Source organism: Idiotropiscis lumnitzeri, chromosome 9 (assembly GCF_059441095.1).
Source record: "Idiotropiscis lumnitzeri isolate Australia: NSW breed Sydney's pygmy pipehorse chromosome 9, RoL_Ilum_1.0, whole genome shotgun sequence".
NCBI lineage: Eukaryota > Metazoa > Chordata > Actinopteri > Syngnathiformes > Syngnathidae > Idiotropiscis > Idiotropiscis lumnitzeri.
In genome coordinates this window covers 3,059,439-3,083,245 of record NC_142399.1, presented here as the reverse complement: position 1 = coordinate 3,083,245, position 23,807 = coordinate 3,059,439, and the positions used below count along the sequence as shown (strand labels likewise).

General features: G+C 40.8%; 1 protein-coding gene across 2 annotated transcripts; it reads right to left on the bottom strand.

Annotated features, from left to right (window-relative positions):
* Nucleotides 1–1,120: 1,120 nt before the first annotated feature.
* On the bottom strand, nucleotides 1,121–18,435 carry col21a1 (collagen, type XXI, alpha 1). 2 transcript variants are annotated; one of them, XM_088305000.1, is made up of 28 exons: nucleotides 18,339–18,435; nucleotides 17,626–18,186; nucleotides 16,760–16,925; nucleotides 16,460–16,688; nucleotides 14,740–14,913; nucleotides 13,546–13,623; nucleotides 12,372–12,455; nucleotides 12,175–12,237; nucleotides 11,929–11,982; nucleotides 11,801–11,854; nucleotides 11,658–11,711; nucleotides 8,663–8,716; nucleotides 8,536–8,589; nucleotides 8,416–8,469; nucleotides 8,017–8,070; nucleotides 5,618–5,662; nucleotides 5,485–5,538; nucleotides 5,347–5,400; nucleotides 5,025–5,078; nucleotides 4,829–4,900; nucleotides 4,692–4,727; nucleotides 4,207–4,251; nucleotides 3,779–3,811; nucleotides 3,554–3,700; nucleotides 3,423–3,477; nucleotides 3,149–3,340; nucleotides 2,995–3,072; nucleotides 1,121–2,714 (listed from the first exon to the last, which is right to left on the bottom strand). In XM_088305000.1, the coding sequence occupies exons 1-28, from the start codon at nucleotides 18,433–18,435 to the stop codon at nucleotides 2,527–2,529; spliced, it is 2,883 nt and encodes a 960-aa protein (XP_088161126.1). In that variant the 3' UTR covers nucleotides 1,121–2,526. The 2 variants fall into 2 exon arrangements, with proteins under 2 accessions (XP_088161126.1, XP_088161127.1); XM_088305001.1 differs by having other exon boundaries at nucleotides 1,121–2,705.
* Nucleotides 18,436–23,807: the final 5,372 nt, after the last annotated feature.

Below are 23,807 nucleotides of genomic sequence, written 5' to 3'. Positions count from 1 at the left end.
TCAGGCATCAGTGGAGTGAGGTTCCCGTATTCGTGCTCACCTCCATTACATATGAACTCACCCAACACTTTGCTGGCGATGTTAGGGTGTATTCCCACCGGCACAGTTTGGTCCACTCTAAACCAGGTTTTGTTTCTCACGCTGGTCCGGACCTTTTATGCAGGTGGGAATTACACACAAACGAAGCCTGGTCCGAATCAAACAACCGGACCGAGACCGGCTTTTAGAGGAAACCTGCGTGGAATTATTTTGCAGCTCTAATAACAGCACAAATATGCAGAGCAAGGATGCAGCAAGAAAAAAGTATTCCAACCCAGGGACGGATTGGTCCGTCTATCCATCTCGGAGAGGACAATATATAAATATATTTTTTAAAAAGGACAAACTAAGCGAGGACAGTAGAAGGTTTTCAGTTTTCAGTTACTCATAAATTTTGGGGATTGTAAGGTTTTAGGTCCATTTGGGAGGATTTAGGTACGTTTCGGCGTCTGCTATGAATTAAATTTATGAGCAAAATGACTTTAAGAGGATCATAAATCAACAACAGTGGTTCTTGAAATGAAGACAACATAACCTGAAAAAAAAGTTTAATTTGAATATGTTTGAACACATGGTACAACATAAAAAAAATACAAAAAGAAATTTTGGCAATGCTAAAAATCTACAATTATGACTCAGAATTATAAATAATAATAAAAAAAAACATATTTGCTATGGTAATGAAAGGCCTGATAAGAATTGAAAACATAATTCCAGCCTATATAACAATTATTACTATTCATTGCGTAATATCATGGTGATTGTACAGAAAGTTCATTCATAATTAATGCTTTACAAACAAATAATGCCACTGAATAATTAGCTACAGGCAACCAATTAAACATGTATGAACGTTTTTTTTTTTTACTGAATATACAGTACGCTATAGACTGTACTATTTGGACTTTGAGCATTTAATCAGTCTATCACAAATTGTTTTGAAACAAGAACCATTAGCAATTCAGTTCATTTATTGTACTCCCTTTTCCCACGACCATCCAGTCTCAAAATATATTTTATCTTAGAATAACTAGCTAATAATAGCTGTTTTATTACACAGACAAAGTGAGGTGGGGTGGTCAAAGTTTGGGAAACGTTGGTGCACATCATTAGCTGTCAACTTAGGGCCCAACACGCGGCAATTCATCAGCAGGGGGCAATATGGGATCAAGTACCAGCCATACAACCCAAGAACAGTTCAAAGCTAATTTTAGCAAAGAGTGTTTGCATGCTATCATTTGTTCATTTTTCTGTAATGATTCGAATTTCAGGTCAATGCAAAAGTAGACCAATTATGAAAGAAAATGTGCGATGAAATCTCACTCTGCTGATTGTCAGAGATCATAGAGTGTGGATATAAAGGCTACACACCCCTAAAAGAATTCCAGGTTACTTTATGTAATTATCGAAATCACTTAAAACGTTTTTTTTAATTTTTTAATTTGGACAACTCAAATGAAAAAGAAAAATCACAATTGGGATTTTTTTTTTTAATTTACATGAAATGAGCTTTTTGCTTAAATGCACAAATGCTGCAAAAAATGTTCCAACTTTGGCAGATTTTGCATTGGGCATTTCTTGTGTACTTTGATCCACGGACAACTTTTAACTGAATTTAGTTTTGCGATCAGAGTGGGCCATTCCAAAATTTTATCTTTCTTCTGGCAAAGTTATTTTTTTGGTGTGTGTGGGGGGTGTATATATGTTTTAGTTTGTCAACATTCTAAAGATTAAATATCTCTATTTTCCACCAATTTGACTCCCCACATTGACTAATGTCCCAGTTCCAGCTGAAGAAATATAGTCAAAAAAGCACGACGTTGCCACCACTGTGCTACACTGCTTATTGGTTTTTTTTTGTATTTCTTTTTTTTTTTTTCCATAATTGAAGATTGTTTTTGAGTCAATCACACGGTACCTTTTGGAATTCTGGTCAGAGTTTAGTCTTGCAATTTTCATGAAGAAGCAGCCTGTATTCGCTTGAAATTCATGCACCTGCAGCTGGAGTTGATGTTCCCGAAGTCAGCTGCAGAGCCTTACGGAGCAGTTTTTTTTTTTTTTCTTTTCATCAGTTTCAAAGGGACGTCAAAGTGTCTGTGAAGTCATTGCTATCCCATATTTTGTCCACTTGACGATGACCGCTTTCTTTGTGTTCCATATGGTGTACAGCATAAAATGCCTCGGAAATAATTCTGTACCCTTCTCCCAATTTATATATTTAAAAATTATTCATTGTCTTTGTTTACATCATAAAACTGGTATTTTAGTGGTTGTGTGTAGACTTTTCATATTCATTGTCGATATTTAACTCATTCCCCACCAGCCGAGTAAAAAAAAAAAACGGATCTTCGACGTCTTTAGCCGTCAATGGCAGTAAATGATTTAAAAGAGGTCCATTTGTTACTGCGCCAGAGGACAACTGTAAGGATGAGATCTTCCTGAGAATGGCTGTTAGTGTCACACCAGCCTGGCACTGGTGGACTTTTGTCAATAGTTTGGTCCTTTGCCGTAGTAGGACCGCCTCATCATGCTACTATAGCATAAGGATGGGTCACACACCCCGGGCTGGCCAGGTGTGCCGGGATTACCGCGTTTACCCTCCGCTCCGTTTAGACCAGGTGGTCCAGGCTGACCTGAAGGGCCCGGTTTGCCATAGCCCTGAGGACCTACAGGACCTGTCAAGATAAAAATGACTTTGTCATCATCGGAGGCTTACACAACTCATTGTTGCATAAACTGGTCGGAATGAAGAGAGGAAGCGTCACTCAAATCTCCGTGTTTATGCCCAAATTCTTTAAGCAGGTTTTAATATATTTTGTTGTCATCTCGTATTGCTTTGGCGATTCTTTTTTTTTTTTTCTTTCGTGTATAACATGTTCGTAGGAATTTTTGCTGTTGTTGTCTTTGGTCATTTTGTTTGCGCTTTTTTCAAAAAAAAAAAAAAAGAAATCTCACCTGGTGGTCCAGGTGGTCCTTGGTCCCCATGTATGGTGCGACCCGGACTTCCCTTTTCCCCCTCAAGCCCAGGATGTCCTACAAACATAAATACTTTGTTCGAACATTTAGTCAACAACAGGAGGAGAGGAACGTAATTTGCGACTGATTTTACCTTTTATCCCATTAATCCCGGGTATCCCTGGACGACCACGGTAGCCTGGCTGGCCCCTGGCACCAGACAGGCCAGGTAGTCCCCTGAAGCCCTGGGGCCCTGTCAGACCTGGGACGCCGGGTGTTCCAGGAAGTCCGTGGCACCCGGCACAGCCGCTTGACTGGTGGCTCAGCAACATTGACGGCAGTTCAGCTACGATCGTTGGAAGAGAGAAGATCTCATGTGGATGTTTTGAACGGATTGCTCATGAATCAAGACGTCCCAACAAACTCACACTGAAGAATATCTCTGCAAAGTTCTCGAATGTGCATATCCGAAATATCGACCGCCTGTAGCGACGCAAGGCACAAACATGATCATGAATCATGAAAAAAGACACTGGAGGTCAACGTGTGCAAGACATACAGATCTTCCCGCCGGGCCAGGTTGTCCGGCAGGGCCCCTGTCCCCCTGAGGGCCTCGGGGTCCCGTCTGGCCTGCCTGACCTGGCTGTCCAGGACGGCCCATTTGACCTTCCTGGCCCCGCTGACCCGGATCCCCTGTTGTCCCTGTCTAGCAAAAACACAAGGCCAGTATTAGAAGTGAACATCATATTGGAAAAAGGTTTCCAGGGAGATCCGGTCCACATACCTCTCCTTTTAGTCCTCTCAGACCAGGTGATCCCTGTTGAAGAAAAATGACATAGCTTTCAAACTGGGGCAGCAACAGAACCCAAAAAATTATTCTCTTCTTTTTTCATCAGTCTATGCCAGCGACATCAACTTGCACGGGAAGCAATTCAATTCTCTTCCACTAGGTGGCAGAAATTACAATTAATTTGTGATATCCACCTGCTGCCATTCATACTCTAGAACTTCAGGTGTCGTTAAGCGCGCACCGAGGAAGTAAATTTGTGAGTAAATTGAGATGACATCATTATTATTTCAGTACAAATACGTTTTGTCACATTTTTCTGGTGATGAGCTGTGAGATTTTTCCGAATGTAAAATATGTGCCTTGGCTTCATGGAGGTTGGGGAACACTGCTTCATGAAACTGAATGGATCATAATGGACTTACGCGAGTCGCTGATTCTCCACCTGATCCCTTTTCACCTTTCATTCCCTGAAAGAAAAACACATTTATTTATTACCAGGAAGATGTTAAGACTTTCGCACGTCATCATTATTAAATGTGAATCTCTTTTAAATGTTTGGCTATTGCTTTTGTCGTATGCATATTAAACTAAAAGAAATACTTTTCAATTCCCACGAATGATTTGTAAACTTTCTGTGTGCGTTTAGAGTCAACACCAAATTCCGATTTTGTTTGACTGTATTCACTGGGTTGTTGGATATGCTTTTCTGTTGGTGTTTGCTGTTTTTGGTGCCAAACCACAGTTTTGACACTAATCCATAACACAATCACAATAAATTGAGCAAATTGTGATTGAAAGCGGGCGAGATCCATGCAGACTATAAATTGTGGCCTTCAACGTTCAAGTATGATGATGATGCTCTTTTAAGTATAGGGAAAATAGCCATGGAATTTGTTTGCAGTCTTACCATAGCTCCTCTTTCACCTGCATGTCCTCTTTCTCCCTAATAGAGTAGATGAGTGAATATTTAATAGTGAGCAAATTGAAAAATGTGGACATTTGTAATGCTGTAATATGCAAGTGTTGTCGATGCCACGCTAGTACCTTGCTTCCCTTTAGGCCGGGCAAAGCCGGGTGTCCCGGCTGACCTGCTTGTCCAGGATCGCCTGGTCTGCCCTTTAAAAAGCAAAGCACAGGAAATCAGGAAAGAAAATTCATTTACATTCTTTGTTTTCAGATCAACAATACAAATGTCCTTATGTCATTATTTATCAAAGGATCAGTGAGAGTTGAAGCATACCATCGAACCTGGGATCCCGTGTTTACCTGGACTTCCATTTTCACCCTTACTGCCCTGTAAAAATACAGATGAAAGACATTTTTTTTCTGTCAGGAAAGAAAAATACGTTTGGGTAGAAACGTTTATTTTCTAATTTGTTCTATTCGAATCGGGCCAATATTTGATAAAATATGATTTTCAGTATGCTTTGTTTTCCAGTTCAGTCTCTCAATTACTTGATGTCTCATCTCAGCATAAGAATGAAAACTATTTTTCATAGACATTTTCATTGTGGATTTAACATTTTATTTTGGTGTTGCACATTATTATGGACCATGCATACCTTTGGACCAATATTTCCCTTCAAACCAGGCGGACCTGTGGGACCCATCTCCCCCTGTAAGAGAATCAAACCACACATTAGAAAAATGTTTCAAAACAAGCACTTATCGTTTAAATGAACGCTCAAATATGAGTTTACAGGTGTGCCGTCTGATCCTTGTGGGCCCCTTGATCCAGGAAAACCAGTTTCTCCCTTAAACAAAAAAGTATGCTGCATTATACAAACATGTGCTAAGTGCATGTGTTGAAGTGACACAAAGGCAAATACTCACTTTTTGTCCGGTGAGGCCGGCAGTGCCTGGCAAACCAGGCAAACCCTAATACATGGGAAATAATAAGTTTAGCTATGCTTTAAAAAAAAATCTGAAATATAATAATAATAATAATAACATATTATTAATTTGAATAATTTCCATACTGGTGTAACAAAAAAATATGGATTTATTCATAGTTACAGCCACTGATCAATAACTACAGTAATTTTAGGTATTATTAAATATGAATAAAATCATGCCTTCCTTTCAGATAGAAATTACTTCCAACATTGTGCATCGTAATAACCTTAAACATCAGCGTTTAAAAGTGTCTGAACACTAAAGTGTACAGCATGTTGCATATTGCAAGAGCAACAAATCATGGCCATGGAGCAAAGCTCATTGAAATGATAAATGTTACGAATGTGCTGGTACTAGCAAAAAAAAGAAACCTTATTTGGAGTGCATTTGGGAAAAACAACGACAGCAATATAAATGAAATAAAAGACATTTTTATGGTGAGCAGCCCTGTCACAAAATCCCTGAGAAAAAGCTTTTTGTTGTTGTTTTCTACCGAGATAAAGTCTTCCAGATGCTTCCTGGGAGTCCCTGACTAAGAATCCAGTATTTAACCACACAAGTACGACAATGATGAGAAGGGTGAAGTTGCTAGAGAAGGACAACATACATTGACGCTTTTTATGTGCTATAAGTGAATCATTTGTGTGAGTGTTGGACTATTTTTTTTTTTTTGCAAAATGAGGATGCTCTCATGTACTAAATCTGTGTCTGTGGATAGCCTCTTTGTTCGTTGGGGATGGCCTGTAAGCCTTGTGGAGTGAGTGAGTCATGTTTTATAGACCCATCATAGACTCTGGACAAGACTTCTAATCATGAGCAGTGGGATTGTGGCCCAGTTGAAACACTTTTCTCCCAAAACAGAATTGCCAGAGCAGCGCCGCTTTCCCTCGATTAGTCATTTTATGGCTTTCGATTAGAGCCAGACACTTCTTACATAACAGGGTTGTCCTGGGATGCTTTATAGGGGAAATACCCCTATATTTCGACATTGTCAAGGGTACTCTCCATAGTTATCCTTTTTACTCAATGGAGTCAAACAACCGTCAACTATAATTCATTCAGTTTGCATAAGCCATCAAATAATTTATTACGAACAAATTCTCAACGCTCTGCGCTGTCTTCAAAACACTACAAAGAATTGTAACAGTGAGTCCTTTAGTTTTGCTATAGAATGTAATGTAGTTCTTGAGCACCCAGGAAAACTGATCTTAGTGATGCCCGAACCAATTGCACTGAAATAAGACAAACGTAAAGAGGGGAATTTTGTCAGATGATGTGACTTGAGTCATTGTTGTGACTGGCAAATAAATTCAGCACTTAGCACGGTAGCATGTACGTCTATGGCAGAGTGTCAGCCGGTCTTATGTGATTAAAATCTCCAGAGACTATGAATGAAAAATCCTGAGTAACTGTTAATGAGCGCATAGTGACAATGTGGTCATGATGAGAGCTTTGCTAGCGCTAACACACTCGGCTATGGAATCAGCCGTGATAAATGTTTCCGACAGATGTGTCCACGATAGTTTTTCATATCTTTGGAGATGTTTAGTCACAGTTGCATCACATTCATCTTGTTGTCGAGTGTGGGAACTTAAGCCAGGAGGAGAGATGGAAAAGATGCTTTATCCTTTAGCCTTGTTAGCGAGAGCAAGCGGATTAGCTAATAGCGCTTCAATCTGGCAGTCTGTTTCCTGTCCTACTCTACTTTTCTCTATTTAATGCTTGAGTTTAGCTTCAATTGAATCAGAATTGTCTGAAAGTTTAGTTGTGAGAGTTATGAGTGGGGCTCATCTCATTTCACCACACATTCGTTTAAGAGAGGGGACAATCATGGACTTTATGAACACTGGGATCTTAGAAGACTTCAGAATTACTATCATCACACGACGTAATTCATCTCACTTCACATTTAGTCATTCCATTTGTTTATGTCATATTCCGTGAGTGATGATGGGTCATCCAATAAAAAAACTAAAACTCAAAGCAGAATTGGTTTGACAAAAAGTGAAAAGGATCCAAGAGTACAATTGATACGGTTACCCCTTTTTGCTTCGTACTGATATGTTTTATTTTCGTCAAACATTTTTGGGGACAGGCAACAGTAGCTTTTTCTGTCGAGTGACTCAAAGTGACAAGAGGGTCCAAAGTTCAACATCTCTAATTGCAGACTTTGAAAAGACCCCATATCCCCTGAGAAACTCACTGGAATCCCCAACAGCTCGGTGGTTTGTATTAAACCGTTTTGGAAAAGTTACAGTGTATAAATGACAAGATTTATTGTGCAAAATAAAAAAATTGTGAAAAGAAAAAACGCTGGAGTTGCACTTATGACTCACTATATGGCCGGCCCTTCCATCGAGACCAGGGATGCCGTTGGCTCCACTCTCTCCCTTCAATAAAAGAAAAAAAAAAAAAAGAAGAAAAACATTTGTTGAGCCAAGGCTCGAAAGACACACAGAACTCACACAATAGCCTCAAAGTTACCGGATTGCATTTCGAGATCCAATTGACCTCAAATTTCAATATTCTTTGCAATATCCGGTTTACTTAAAGCACATGAATTGAAAACCAGGAAAAAGTTATTGCCAGATCTCTGACTACATTCCCACGGCTGCCAAACCTCAACAACAACGTTTGAGAACACCAAAGTCTTCTAGGAATTTGCGCATTTGATCAAACTGCCTGAATGTTTTCACTCATCTCTCAATGTTTGCACAGTATAAAATGAGAAAGACCTTTAGACCAGGTGGCCCGGGAAATCCATCCTTTCCATCTCTCCCAGATTCACCCTGCAAACACAGCAATAGATTATAAGACACGTGGAAGAACTGCATTCTGTTTATGGTCATACATACGTGTGCTCCTGGATGACCTGGAGGCCCCGGAGGTCCAACGTTTCCTTTCTCGCCCTGTAAATTAGTATCAGTGTGAACGACAGCGATTCATTAGAGGTGGTGACAAACTTATTATCAACACCCTCACCGTTTGTCCGGCTTCACCCGGTGTCCCTACTCGACCCGGTGATCCGACTGGACCCTGACAGCAGTGAAGATTGAGAGAGATTATGACAAGCAATAATTACAAGATTTTTTTCTTAGCTTGGCTGGTCTCGGTTATCAGGTGATGGCACTTTCAGGCCGGTGACAGCTTTCATGGCGCTCGAACCGTTCCGGCAAACTGCGCGACCAATTAAGTATGAGCATTGCCATTCTTCCTTTTTTTTTGAAAGGTTATAAATACATTCAGGAGTCCGGATATTCATATTTAAATTGGAGACGAAAGTCTCCTGTAGGTTGTGTAGGGCATGTCGTTCATGGACGGTTAAATTGAATTCAATGCAGCTGCTTTTAAATCCTGATGGTGCAATAATGTTGAATTTATTTGGAGTGACCATCTGAATAAGTGCCGTTTTTTAAAATGTTATCTTTGTAGGTACAGTTCTGACAAACGTGACATTTGATTGTCCTCCTATCTCGCCTTTTGGATTGACTTCATGTTCAGCAGTTTTAGAGCCATGCGCTTGAGATATACGTCGACATTCGCCAGGAACACAAACTTTCCACCCTTGGGTGGCCATTCAAAATAAGAATAATTTGCAAAGGCAGATGTTGCAGATGTTCTTGCATGCTGTGGGAATGGGGCTCCATGTTTCATGGAAAATCCCAAGAAAATCCCTGTCAACGCTCAGTTTGACATGATGGGATTTTAAAGGATAACTTTTTATTGCTCGACAATATAAGAGCAAGACTATATAACACGAAATGAGACAGCTTGCGGAAAACTCCGCAATCACCTCATTGAACCACTCCTGTTATAAAACCGCAACGTCTCCCACTAGACATCCACTGAATTGTGTCTTTCATTCAAATACAAACAGCGATGAAAGCAACATTTTGGTAGTTTACTTTAACTCGTGGCTAAATTACAATTGTTGAAAGATTTCAAGCATGCTGTATTCAAGATGTCAAATAAGATTATGATTGACGTTCTGCATAAAGATCACTCTGGCAGTCTATTGGCCATGGAATGTTGGAAACTGACAGGACGGTCTATGAAAAAAACAAAGACAGAATGACAGATCACAATGAGAACCTGAGGCTTCAAAATAGGAGTGTATAACGCCATTTATGATTCAGACTTTAAGATGAGTACTAATATTGAGTTAGGGCGCCAGTTCTGTTCCGTTTCAGCAGCGTTCGGAGCTGCAGAGTGGGAGTGGATGTCAAAGAGATTAGCCTGACAGCCTCCTCTCTGCGGGGGCAGCATGTGTTTCGCTACCAACGAGTCGGTTTCCACGAGAAATGCATCTCAAGCTGTCACGAAATAATTGTCCTGGTTTCCTTTGTGTGTTTGTCTTTACATCAAGCCTTTATTGGATCCGTACCTGCTTCGTACCTCGGCAGGAGCTACGGAAATATCGCGCGAAAAACGACGATGGCTGGCCTTTTTTCGAGGATACGGCAGGAATGAATTCAGTTCAATTTGAATGCCAATTCCATGTGGATCCGAACCAGGATCGTCCTCCCCACACATGAAAGAAGTCCAACGAATCCCACATGAAGATGCACTTTGGCAACTGAGGCAAGGAAAATCTCCCAAACCTTGAACCGAACCAAGATTCACTGAGTCAGCAAATAGAACCCAATCTTATGTGTGTCTTGCTATCTCTCTGGGGATCTGCTTTTATATCGAAAACAGATGGCGACAAAAGAGATTGATGCAACAGCGTCAAACGGTGGACGTGTGTTGCGGGGATTTCCTGTTAATTCACCACTTAATCGTCGGAGTAGCCTCCCGTTCACTTTGAACTGATGTTTGTATTGGAACCATCGCGAACAAGTACAACCCGTGCGGCGTGCAAAGTCTTGTTCATGTTTGCTTCTTTGTATTTTGCTTCAAATTATTGACTTTCCCGGAGCTTCATAGACAGACCTATTTGCAACAGCTGGAACCTCCAGTGATGGCTTTGTCATTTGGTTTCATTTAAGAGTAACATTAAGTCCCATTGTGATGCTGTTGTGTTCACGACAGTTAGGTGGGATTCACACTACATGTTCAAGCGATCAAATTCTGATTGAGGCCGATGCGTCACGGCAAAAGAAAAACGACAAAAAAAAAGAAAGCATGGATTCCCACTTCAGCAGTTTATTGCTGTCTACTTATAAGTACCATTACAAACCGTATTTTCCGGACCATAAGGCGCACCCGCATATAAGACGCAGCAACTCTTTCGTTGCTTTCTTTGAGTGGTTTACTGCATGTACGGAACGATTTTGTACTGTGAATGCACATAAAGGTACATAAACAGATTGTTAACACGGCAACAACTTTGTTAATTACAACAGAATAGACCCAAGATAATTTTTTTTTTAACATTTTCTCAACTACAGAGCGGCTCCTACCGGTGAACGAAAAATCCACAGAAAAAAAAGCTGCATTGCTGTATTAGCCGCATTTAATTTGATGACTTTTCACTTCACTGTCGGATTTTGTTGACCGTTACTGCAGCTTTACGGAGCGATACGCGCAAACCAGGAGGAAAGAGTGCTTAAAAGACGAAAAAGTCTAGCATAATTTTGCACTTTCAAAAAGAAGATAAACTGCAATGCGTCTACTAAAGCTGATCCCGCGTATCCAACTTCACAACAACGGTAAACATCGTTAGCTAACGTCATATAGCCTAGCAATGGTCGGTAGAATGAATAAGAAAGTAATCTCTCAACAGGTGGTCAAAGATAGAAACTTCATCATCACTTTATTGAATAATCAATAAGAAAACAAACGCGTAATCAACACATTAATTGATGAGATGCCGATGGACACAATTTTAGTAGATTCACTCAACGTGCAGACTAGCTAATGGTTAGCCACTTTACAGCCAGCGTTATCCTGACCCAATTCTACACTCTCATTCACTCATAAACGACGCAAATCACAGAACAAGAACATGAACACGTCAACAGATATTAATTAATACCTTGTCTCCAGGTTGTCCAGGTGGTCCAGTTAATCCCGGCACACCTCTTTCACCCTGAGCGAACAGAAAGGCATTACAAAATCGGATCGGTTGATTCGTTGAACGAACGGTTATGCCACAAATGAGTTTTTTGACCTTCCTACCGAAACACCGGGCCTCCCCTGCTCCCCTTTCGACCCATCTGATCCTCGCTGACCCTGACAAATAAGAACATACATTTTCACAATTTGTTTTGTGACTGCATTGATCTTGTCATTAGAATATTGATCACCTTCATTCCCGGTACACCGGAAAACCCGGGACTTCCTCTAATGCCAGGCACCCCCTTCAATTGGGAAAACATTTGAACATCCGCTCAGTTACACGTACTTTACAGATCATGTTTTCAGGAACACATTTTTGAACAAATTAGCACTAATTCTTATCAGATTTGATTTCATCAGCTATTTTTTTTCCTTTTATCCTGTTGGGTGGTTGCGCTTTGGTATGTTTGTATATTGAACTATGTAGTACTCACAGGCTTACCATCAGCACCAGCACGTCCAGGCTGACCTGCTTTGCCGCCATTTCCCGGTTCACCCTAAAGAAAATACGATGAGCACATTTAACATCATGCAAGTTTTAAAAGAGCCTGTCATATTTTAATTTGAATAAACATGCATTCAATGTAAACACAACACATCGGTTCCAATAACCTGAGAAGGGGGGACTGACCTTAATGCCTGGAAATCCTGGAGGCCCCGGAGGACAAACACAAGGTTCTTGAGTTGGCTCAGCATAATCTGGACTGTTGGAACACTGCCGGAGCAAAAAAAAAAAAAGAAAATGGCGCTTTTATGGATACGGATTTACATTTAGACTGACACACCTGTGATCAAATTATAGTAAAACAATCTTGCGGAAAATTAAGCTGATCATTTGAATCAGATGCTTTGGAGGAGGGAGTAATCAGTACTGATGGGTAAATGAAGCTTCAAATCTGCTTCATGAACCAGTTGTAGTATTTTTGGACTCCTGTAGATGGCACTCTCTGTTCAATATTGGGCTGAAAGCATAATGAATTGACATTTTTTTTTAAAACCCTTTAATTAAACCAACAGTGCCATCTAGAGGACTCAAAAATACAACAAGTGGTTCATGAAGCAAATTTGAAGCTTCATTTTCCCATCACACGTAATCAGGACAGCGCCCCTCAAAGACCGGAGTTGCTCACCTCTGGCCTATAACGATACTATGAGAATCGAGAAATCTGAGAAATGAGAATCTGTATTTATTTTTATGAGTGGCAACAATCAAATGTTGAATTTTCTTTTCCTGAATGCACCATATATAAAGAAGTTAGTGATGAGCTAAAAAATATATAAGCATAAAATTAAACTGGCTGATTCTACCGTAGACATGTTTTACCGCAATGATTGATAAGTAGATTTATAAATCAGTCAATGAAAAGCAGATGCTTTGCAAAACTGTGATGAGATGATTGGCAAACATCTGCAAGTGAAGGCTTCTGAATTTGTCTTGGATTCGTAATGCAGCAAGACGGCAATAAGGAGTTCCAAACAACATAATGATGGGTCGCAGTTTCATGGCTAGAAAAAAACTCAGTGACAGGACACCCTCCAACAAATAATATAATTTACAAAATAACGTGTTGGGAATTTTTTCCCCAATTTTCTGCCAGGTTGACCCATCTACTACATCGTGTGAGGGTTAAGGAAGGAACGGCAAAAATCATTTCACGCCAAATGTGCAGTTAACTGATGGTAAAATTGAGTGTTAGTGGAACCAGATGTGGCTCCCGGAGTGAGAAGTAGGTGAAAAGAAGTTATCTTTGTTGCTTTTGGGAATAATAATGACAACGCCAACCTCATGAGACTCTTGTACGTACCACTCCTGGTATTTCACACGCTGTCTCGCGGTTGTTCTGCTCAGGGTCACAGTAGATACGCAGCTTTTGAATTTCAAACTGGCACAACACACAATGAAAATGTCAATGGCGACATAAACCAAAATGAACAAATAAAAGTAACAGTGATAAAATGTGCTTGTATAATCCCCAATCTTATTTGTGTCTTGCCACTGATAAACTCTAATTGCTTTTACACACAAATTAAAAATAAAATCATCGCGGCGGTAGACGGTTAATTAGATCGGTGCTGCTGTTTTTGTTAGCAAATGAGTTACAGACAAAGCAAAGATGTCAAGTAAATACAGTTTTCACCCAATTTTTTTTTTTCAACGAGGAAAATATAAGCATCTACTTGGCAAGAGGTGTTCATCTGTTTCATGTGGACGACACACCCCGGCAGCAGTTGATTGAAAATCAGTGTTTATTAGAGTGCAGGCGACTTTGGAGGAAAACTCGACAAAGCAGCTCCATTCAAGCCTTTGAAGCTCCAAAGAGATGGAACACAAACCTATTATTTTATTTGTTATTTAGTCGGGATTAGTGGTAAATTGGCTCTAGAATGTCCCACCGAGTATTTGGCATCGGTTCGCACGCAGCTTTATATTTATATGGATTGTGCCATGGCAACAGCCACTTGAATATTTGTCGGTTGAAATATCATTCAAATGTTTATTTGAAATGACTGATGCCCCTTTTTGCTGTTTTCCATGGCCACATAACTGGTTTGACTATTTGTGTGGCATGATTGCCCATTTACGCTAATGGATCGATGTCGTCACATTATGTCATTTCACTCCAGTAACCACGAACAAACTGCAAACGCTATTTTTTTTTTTTTTTTTGCAAACTGTATGTTTCGGAAAAGCTTTGAATTGCCACTGTTTCATTGAGGTTTTTGATCAAAATCGTAAAAAAACAGTAGTGATGGGTAAATGAAGCTTCAAATCTGCTTCATGAAACAGTTGTAGTATTTCTGGACTCCTGTAGATGGCACTCTCTGTTCAGCATTGGGCTTAAAGCAAACTGAATTGCCATATTTTAAAGCCTTCATTTAAAGCAACAGTGCCATCTAGAGGACTTAAAAATACAGCAGCTGGTTCATGAAGCAAATTTGAAGCTTCATTTTCTCATCAATACGAAACAGTACATGCAATAAAATGTGACAGTGCATACCGGTGCTGTTGTTTCTTTACTGACGTATTTTCCAATTTGAGTTTTTCCATTGATGAAAATGCCAACAGGAGTCTCCAAAGACAGCGTTTCGATTTCCAGGTCATCAACATATAGAGTGACGTCTTCCTCAGTCACCAGCAGTCGTAGTTGGTGCCATTTCTCATCGAACAATTTCTTTGGGCATAACACAAACGGGAAAACAACAGAAATCATCACACCCCCAAAAAATAAAACAACTGACACTAGGCATGTTAATCACATTGAAGTAGCTCAAGCCATTCATAGCTATGCATACTCTATTTAGCCGCAGTTTTCCATGTTGGAAAAAAAATAGTTATTTACTGCATGTAAAGAGGGATTTTGTACTGTGAATGCACATAAAGTTTCATAAACAGATTGCTAAAACAGTGCCTTTTAACACTGCAATAACTTTGCTAATTGAAACAGAACAGACTCAAGAGAAAAAAAAAAAAGAGATTTATTGAGCGTATTTTTCCTGAGCTATAGAGCGCCCCTAGTGGTGAAAGAAAAATCCACAGAAAAGCAGGACCGTTGTATTAGCAGCATGCTTCAAAATCTAGGATAAAAGTAGCGGATTATAGTCCGACAAATACGGTAAGTGGATTTCATTCATGTCTTAGTACAATACATGTCAAAATCATTAACCAAGACTCGTGAAATGTGGCGAGTTTACGAGTCAAAATCCATCAGCACCTCCATTTATTGGTGCCTCCAACAATCTTCTGTTACTCTTCTAACAACTCTTTTGAAACACTTTCTTATTGTAATAGCAGCTGGTCAAGTTCAAAGCTCAAATATCCTACTGTATTTCGTTTAAGCGCAGGGGAAACGGTGGGTGCGCCCACCCCTCCCAAGTCACTTTTCGGGAGTCATGATTTTAACTGACCCACCCGGTATTCCGAACTACGCGCTAATGAACTTCACAAACAGGGAGCTAAAAAGTGCCTCGGGTTGAGCACAACTGTTATAAACATTAACCCATTCCAGTTAAACTTTTAAACAGGCTTTCTCCTTTTGGGCCTGACAGACAGCGGGGGAGCCTAAAAAATAACAAGGTTTTACCACATGCAAGTGACAAGTATGTTCAGGTCATTTATGTTACTTGCATGTTCATATTTGGCTGCCTATTTGTTGTGTGTTTTGTGTTCTAATTTTTTTTTTCTCTTCGTGCAAGGGTTCTCTCTCGATACTCGGGCATTAGGTTCATTTCAAACTTGAAATTGTCAATAGGTGTGAAAATGAGTGTGAGTGGTCGCTGGTCTATATGTGCCCTGCATTTGGCTGGCAAACAGACACCGCTTCACTCAAAACCAGCTGGGCTAGCATCCAGCTCACCAGCAACTCAAACGAGGACAAGTACTGGTGATGGGAAAATGAAGCTTTGAATTTTCTTCATGAACCAGTTGTTGTATTTTTAAGTCCTGTAGGTGGCACTGTTGCTTTAAATAAAGGGTTTAAAAAAGCCATTTTCAGTGTGCTTTCAGCCCAATTTTGAACAGAGACGGCCATCTGGTTGATGAAGCAGATTTGAAGCTTCATTTAGCACATCACTGTGCTATAACGTATGCATGGCTCGTTGAGCAATTGTGTTTAAATAACATGTTCAATCTGGCATACTCCAACGCAGATATACAGTTGTGTCCTCAAGTTTTTGGCTACGATAAATTAGCTTGGCAATCCCTCGTCCACTCCTACGAACCATTGCAGTGTTCCGTGAAAATGTAACAGCTTGGGTTCCACTTAGTGAGTGACTGGTTGTAGTGAACTGGACGGTGCCATCAAGTCCATTCAGGGTCACTGCCATTTGAGGATTCCCGTCACGCGTCTGGATCCTCCACAGATCCCATTCCTCCAATGCCACTGATCCCTTGTATCGCAGAGTGGCAACAAATACATACGATGGTGGGAGGCCGTCGGGGAATAGTGACCTGAAATAACACATGACCTCAGCTTTGAAAGCTCAAACACAACGCAGAATGCATAAAAGTCCAATGATCACCTTGTAGCTTCACTCAAGTCAATACGAGATGTCACCTCGTAGGCCTTGGTGCCGTGATATGATCCTTTTGTTTTCTTGGCTTTTTTGGCCAAATTTAAATGGACGAGGATATCAAATCCTTTCTCATCTCTGGAATCAATAGGTATTCTCGCAGGACAAACGGTCTCTAATGAAAGAGAAGGTGAAAGTGAAAAACTGAACAATAACTCCTTTGATATTTAAGTACGTTAAACACTTCCGACAAAGCCTGAAACTCAATCGTTTGCTGTACGGGGTAAATGGAAAAACTGAGAAACACTTTATACGACATGACCCAGATGGAACGGGTCCAAAAGATCCGCATTTACATTGACCGGAAAAAATATGAAGGTAGCATCTCGAGAAACATGATGTGAATGCAGCAATTGCTTGTCCAGAATAAGAATTTTCCCGGGGGAGTTATGAATGGATGTACAGTCGCTCAACTTCTTTCCTGGTGTTATGTTGGCAGCACATTCAAAAGTAGTGAGCACGTCTGTCTCACCATCAGGAGATCTGAATTTGGATCTTTGCGGAAACTTTGAATCTCTGCTGGAACTTAAAAGACGGCTCTTAGCTTAATTGAAGACTTTAAATTCTCCATAAGTGTGATTATGAACAAGTGTTTGTCTATTAAGTACTAGCGGTACAAAAAATAGACAGGTGGATGGATCGATAGTGGCTGGTTGCAGCCAAGTTGTCTGAAGAGACAATCACGCGACAATTAAATCCACACATTGATCGATGAATGTTCTGACAATTAGCTAGTCAATTGCCGCAAAAATTGATCGACCAAAGTCGTCCCCGTCTTCAGCTAAACACTGAGCTGCGCAAAATAAGTTTCTCACCTTCGCACACTTTTTGCCGTATGACTTGTATGATCCTGGAAATCCCTTTGTAGTCCTCAACAGAGAAGACGTAAGTTGAAAAAGGTTTGTTTGCGATGGCTCTCAACTGCGCCTCCTCCGTCTCGGACCCCACACCGATCGCAAACAAAATGACTCCTTTCTTTCTCGCCGCCTCGGCTGCCTTGGAAACCTCATCTTGAGACTTGCCATCGGTGAGGACAACCGCGATCCGAGACACGCCCGTCGGGCCACGCTCCGAGAGGCCAAACAGTTTGTCTGTGGCAAACTCGATGGCCGTGCCCGTCCTCGTGTTGCCGCCCATGTACTCGATAGATTCCATCGCTCTGATCAGATCTTTGTTTGTGGAATACTTCCCGAGAGGTATTTCTAAAATGGGATCATCGGTGTACTGGACGACACCAACCTGGGTGAATTTCTGTCCAATGTTGAAGTTTTTGGTTATGTTTACCAGCCACCGCTTTACGATTTCAAAGTTGACATCTTCGACACTCCAAGAACCATCGACAATAAATACCAAATCACCTGCTGCCGTCCTACAACCTGAAGAAGAAAGAAAGCAAAATGTTGAAAAACAAATTATCAGTTTGTTTGATTAATCATACAACAAAAATTAAAAAAAAAAAAATCTACGCGGCTCATTTGGAGCATTGACTACACGAAAGACAGCAAGTTAAGAAAGAAGAGCGACTTACTTCTTAAGTCTTCATCTTGTGCTGCGTTGAGCCAATGAAGAAGCATGAAACACAAGCATCTTAAGACACAAGACATGGAAGTTGCTTTGTAAGCCATAGTGTAGTTGCACCTGAAGAGGAAAAAGGAAAACATATACATTGGGCTGCAAGCACACTGCCTTGCCAGATTTTAAAGTTTTGATTGAAAGCAACAGTGCCATCTAGACGACTCAAAAATACAACAAGTGGTTCATGAAGCAAATTTCAAGCTTCATTTTCCCGTCACAACTCTGCAGTTCACTGAAGAGAGGCCAAGATCGGGGTTATGTGATCCGTCTTCCGAGCGTCAGTTAAAAGACGAGCAGCAGCATTTTGGAGCAGTTGGAGGCGCTTGAGCGAGGACTGGCTGACTCCAAAGTAAAGTGCATTCCAGTCATCTAGCCTAGATGGAACGAAGGCATGGATTACTGTTTCTAAGTGCTGCTGGGAACGTTTCAGAGGTGTTGAAAATGTGGACAGACACAACCAGAGTGTAACGTTAAACACCTGAACTCACTCCACAGATGCCCTTTTTTTGCAGAAAGTAACCGTCGGTGCTTCTAACATTGGCACGGATGTCACTGCATCTTATTATCTGAGAGCGTAAACCCGCAACACCCGCGTAAACGTACACTTCAGACACGGTAACATCCCGCTTTGGCAAATTTGGTCTGAAAGGGCCAGCTGAATAAACTTCGGCTCCGCTGTTAAACCACATAAAGTGTCGAGTAATAAAATACATTATAGCTCGTCGCAATGCCAAGTCATATTTCCGTAGTTGTTTTGGAAAATGACAACAGCACAGTATATGCGGTTTAATACAATTTGGAAATGACTTGCCCGACGCTTTTTTTTTTTTGTAGCGAAATCACAATCACGTTGCTGCCAGCCGGCCATCAGAAAGACTGGCGGTGAATTCAATTCAACACTTTTCCTTGCCAACGACTTGCAAACCCACATCAATCCCGTTTCTCAGCTTTCAACGCGTTATCCAGCACATCCTCACATGACACGCTGACTTTTAGTAGATGAACGATCTATTAAACCTCTAAAGCGCAATTACCCTTCAACTCGTGCTCACTGTTTCCTGTGGGATTAGCAGTTCATCCTTTAAATCGGAGAGCGCACTTCGCTCAAGACTTATAATTAACTCCCCCATAAATTCTTTGCCAATACTTGTCCTTCACATTCTGCTCTCTCTGTGCTTGTAGTTTTTTTTTTTCCTCGGGTCCTTTGGCTTCATCCCATATTCGAAAAAAAATCCGTTATATTCACTGAATACTAAATTGTCCAAAGGTGTGAATCGGACTCATTGTTTATTAATATCCCCCAAAATCATCTGAGATCTCCAACTTGCCCACAACCCGACTGAGAACAAGCATTGCTGAAAAAATGATCGATGGATCATGAATTATGGAATAATGTGGAATATTTAAGTCATCCATCCATCTTCCTTAGCACTAATCCTCGGCAACGTGCGCTGGAGCCCGTCTCGGCAGACTCTGGACAGGAGACGGGGTACACCCTCGACTCCAAAACCACAATCATTGAGCATTCACACTAAATTTAGAGTCTTCAGTGAACCTAACATACCGGTCCATGTTCTTGAAATGTGAGAGGTTGCCGCAGTACTCAGCTCCAACTCACGTAAGGACGGGTAGAACATAAATACTCAACACAAGCCAGAGGGCAGAACAACAATCGAGGAAAGGCGTGTGTTTTTGCTTTATCCGTACTTTCAATTGGAACAGTAGTTGGAACGCGACTGATGACGCTTCACAAAATCACCTTATATGTAAGAACGAACAAAAACACAAATTGAGACAACAAAAAAAAATATTTCTATTGTTTCATTGTGAAGAAACTTGTCGTTGGGTTTTGAAAGGTGCTACATAGTCTTATTCTGATTCTTATTTAAACTGGAGTTCATACGAAAAGACGACTTAGAATGGCGGACATTATCGTCAATGGGATGGAAGGGTTGGAAACACGCTTGGGTCTCATTCACTCCAGAAGAACAAAGAGAACATGCAAACTGTGACAGCAGTGCCAAATGCACAATTATGAAATATTAAACGCAGATGAGCCGTTTTTGCTTTTTGAATGACTTTGCCCCATTAATGTTTTCTCAATCATTGACTCAAACGCTTATTTTCTCTTTATTTTTCTATTATCTCTCACTTATTTTGACCACATCTTAAAGTGCAATTAAAATCTCATGTTTCCAGGGCAATAAATGCTCCGACCAGACCTGTGATCATTCTTTGTTTTCGGCATTTCCTATCCCACATTTTGACATCCTAATGATATGATTATGGCGTTTAGCGTCTCTTTCAACTGCAGGAAATGCTGAATGAAATTATGCGCAAAGCTAATAGAACACAACAAAGTGCGGTGTGCAACTGGATATTAATCAATATTTTCTATTTAAGTATTCCACAAATTTTTGAAAAAAAAAGTGCAAAAACTGGCATTGCTCTTCCGCAGCACTCGGCAGCAATTATGCAAGACTCAATTTTGAGTTCATTGTGCACGCTCCGACATCCATATTGAAGGCAATGTGGTTTTATCGTGACGTCCAACCTCGTTAAATTAGAGCCGCTGTGTAATACGCAAGCTGATGAATGAGTCGCATGCGAGCCGACAGCAGACATTTGATCATCGAAATCGTTTCTGCGGTCGCGCTAAGAGATGACGGCTTCAAACTGAGAAACTGCTGACTCGCTTAAAGGAAGCACTTGCAAATGAGGACCAGATATTGTGCAATGTTCTGTAAGACGCCGGACTTCTGGAACGGATCCCATTTTCAGATAAATGCAAATCGTGTCAAATCTCATTTCAGATCTTGACAGAACAAGATCAACGGAACAGGAGCTGAGATTTCACCCTTTCGCCTTTTGACTTCATCCATTTCTGTTCAACCCAAGGAGCGTTTCCAGAATTAACATGACTCCATTTTTCCACAATGTTCTCTCGGCACTGAGGAGACACACTTGAACACGCTCCAACCGGTTGTGAAAGCCAATTTATTCCGAATTTTCCCCGCTCGAGATTTGAGGGGGGAGACTGCTGGAAAAGCCCGTAATTGGCAAGACGCAGGCTGAACGACGTTCCTCTCCAACGACTTTCCCAAAACGCAATGTTTCGACACCTCCGCTCAAACCACATGCGATTCATTTACACCGTCCGACTCGCCACCGGTTCCAAACTCATGTAGGACGACTTCATGATGAGCGAGTGCAACTTGCCGCAAGGAATAAGAGATTAGTCAAGTCATGTTGCATTATTATGCATGTCCAACACGACTTAACTAACAGATATTCAAATTTGGACTATTTTGGGGGCGACACTGAAGCCTCGGGCTTTGATTGTAAAATTATCTAATGAAGACCCAAGAGAAAAAAAAATAATAATAATCGAGATTTATTTCGCATATTTTCTGAACTATAGAGCGCCCCCTACTGGTGAAAGAAAAATCCACAGAGAAGCCACACCGTTGTATTAGGCGCATGGTTCAAAATCGAGGAAAAAGGTAGCGGCTTATAGTCCGGAAAATACGGTAGCTTTTTTGCAACTTTGGAAATTTTGATGTAGACTATGTCAAAGCACTGACTGTAGTTTATTGTGATACGTGCAGATAAAGAACAAATGGCCTTTTTGTAATGCAACATTTGAACTATTAGGCCCAGAAGAATTGAATTCAATTAGTACTGTATCTGCATTTGGAGATGTATAACTCCAAAAAGTAAATCCAGTCGCCCTACTGTTATATTGCATGTATCTGATCGAAATTTGGCAAAAGAAAGTTATTCTTTTCCAAAATCAACAACTTCTGTTGCTGAATGGCGGCCAACGTCATGGAGATTTACTGCCGCCAAATTCTTCAAGCAACAAAGCAAAGCCGAGTCATGTTAGGCGTTCTCCTTCGAAATCTACGCAACATCCAAAAGTCTTGGAAGAATTAGCTCGGAGCGATCCGTCCAATTTTGACATTTGCTGCTCCTGCTGCCCTTCATGTTCTCTGCTTTAAAAGCTTACCTTTGCAACAACAAACAAAAACGTGATACGATTCTTGCAGTTGACATGATGCTGGTCTGCTTGTAGAAATTCAGGAAATTATGAATGAAAAAAAATCCATATAATGAAACTTGAGATAACCGGGAAACGTTCTGAAGACGATCCCATGCACAAACAAAATACGGACAAATGCACTTCATCACTTGCAAGAGCATTGCAACATTCTCAATCAAAGCTGGCAATGCAATGCAAAAACCTTTGACACACGCACACCAGCATGCACATAAGAATTCCCAAAACACAGGTGTCATCACATCCCAAATGTTTGCACGATATTACCTGAAAGCGTTCCAAGACAACGAGGGGATTCCTGTTAATCCTTCTCATGAAGCGGGATCGCCGATCCTTCCTGTTCCCAGTCCAGGATTGTCAGAAAGTCCATGAAGAAATGCAGGTTTTGTCTGGTGAATGAACCAAGGCCCTCCCTCACTTGCTTGTGCGTCTGTCCTTCTTTCTTTCTTCTTCTTCCTCCTCTCCTCTCCACCCCGCTCACGCCACACTCACACTGGCATGGCGCCAGCCTCAATTCCCACGGGTGGAAAGAGAAGGCGATAAGGAGAGCATGAAATTGTACCACAGACAGCCCATCTCTGACGGTCCAGAAGGAAAATAATAGTCATGAGAGCAGTCTCCTTCCAAGTGTTGTGGGTTTGGATTTGGAACGGCGCTTTGCTGAGGGCATGAACAGAGAACATGGACATTCTAGAAGACAAGCGCAGCATCAACCCACAAATTGGAGTCTTTTTTTTTTTTTTTTTTGCTGAATTGCACATGCTTTGATCAGCATAAATGACGTCATAATTTATCCATATGAATTTATTAGCAAACTTTTGTTGAGCTATAATGAGTTTTTCTGACATTCATTGAAGCGAAGAAATATGCAAATTGGGCGAACTCATTAGTCCTGACTGCAATGGACCAAAATTGTGATGCATCCCTTAAATGCCGTTTCAATCTGCAAAACCAATTTTCTTGCAAGTGTAATTGATGTTAAAGACCCTCTGGGTTTTTTTTTTTGTTGTTTTTTTTAACTTTGGCAGGATTTACAAGTGACACAATTGATATTTTTGTGGAGCACTGATATGGGTCATGGCAGTGTAAAGAGGAAAAAACGGCATCCAAGAACTGTATCAGAGATCTGCCAAAGCGACAGCACCATAAACGGACAGATGAGCTCTGCTCTGTCAATGCGAGCCCGATGTCACGGCAATGAACCAATGGAGAACGTATAGAGTCTGTGGAAAGTTAAATATGCTCTCATATGGTACGTGAGAGGTGCATGATGCATTAGTTCAGGGGAACAAATGCCAACATGAAAAATGAAAATGAAAGCGTTAACTCGAGATTAATTTTTTTTTTTTTTTTTTAAATATA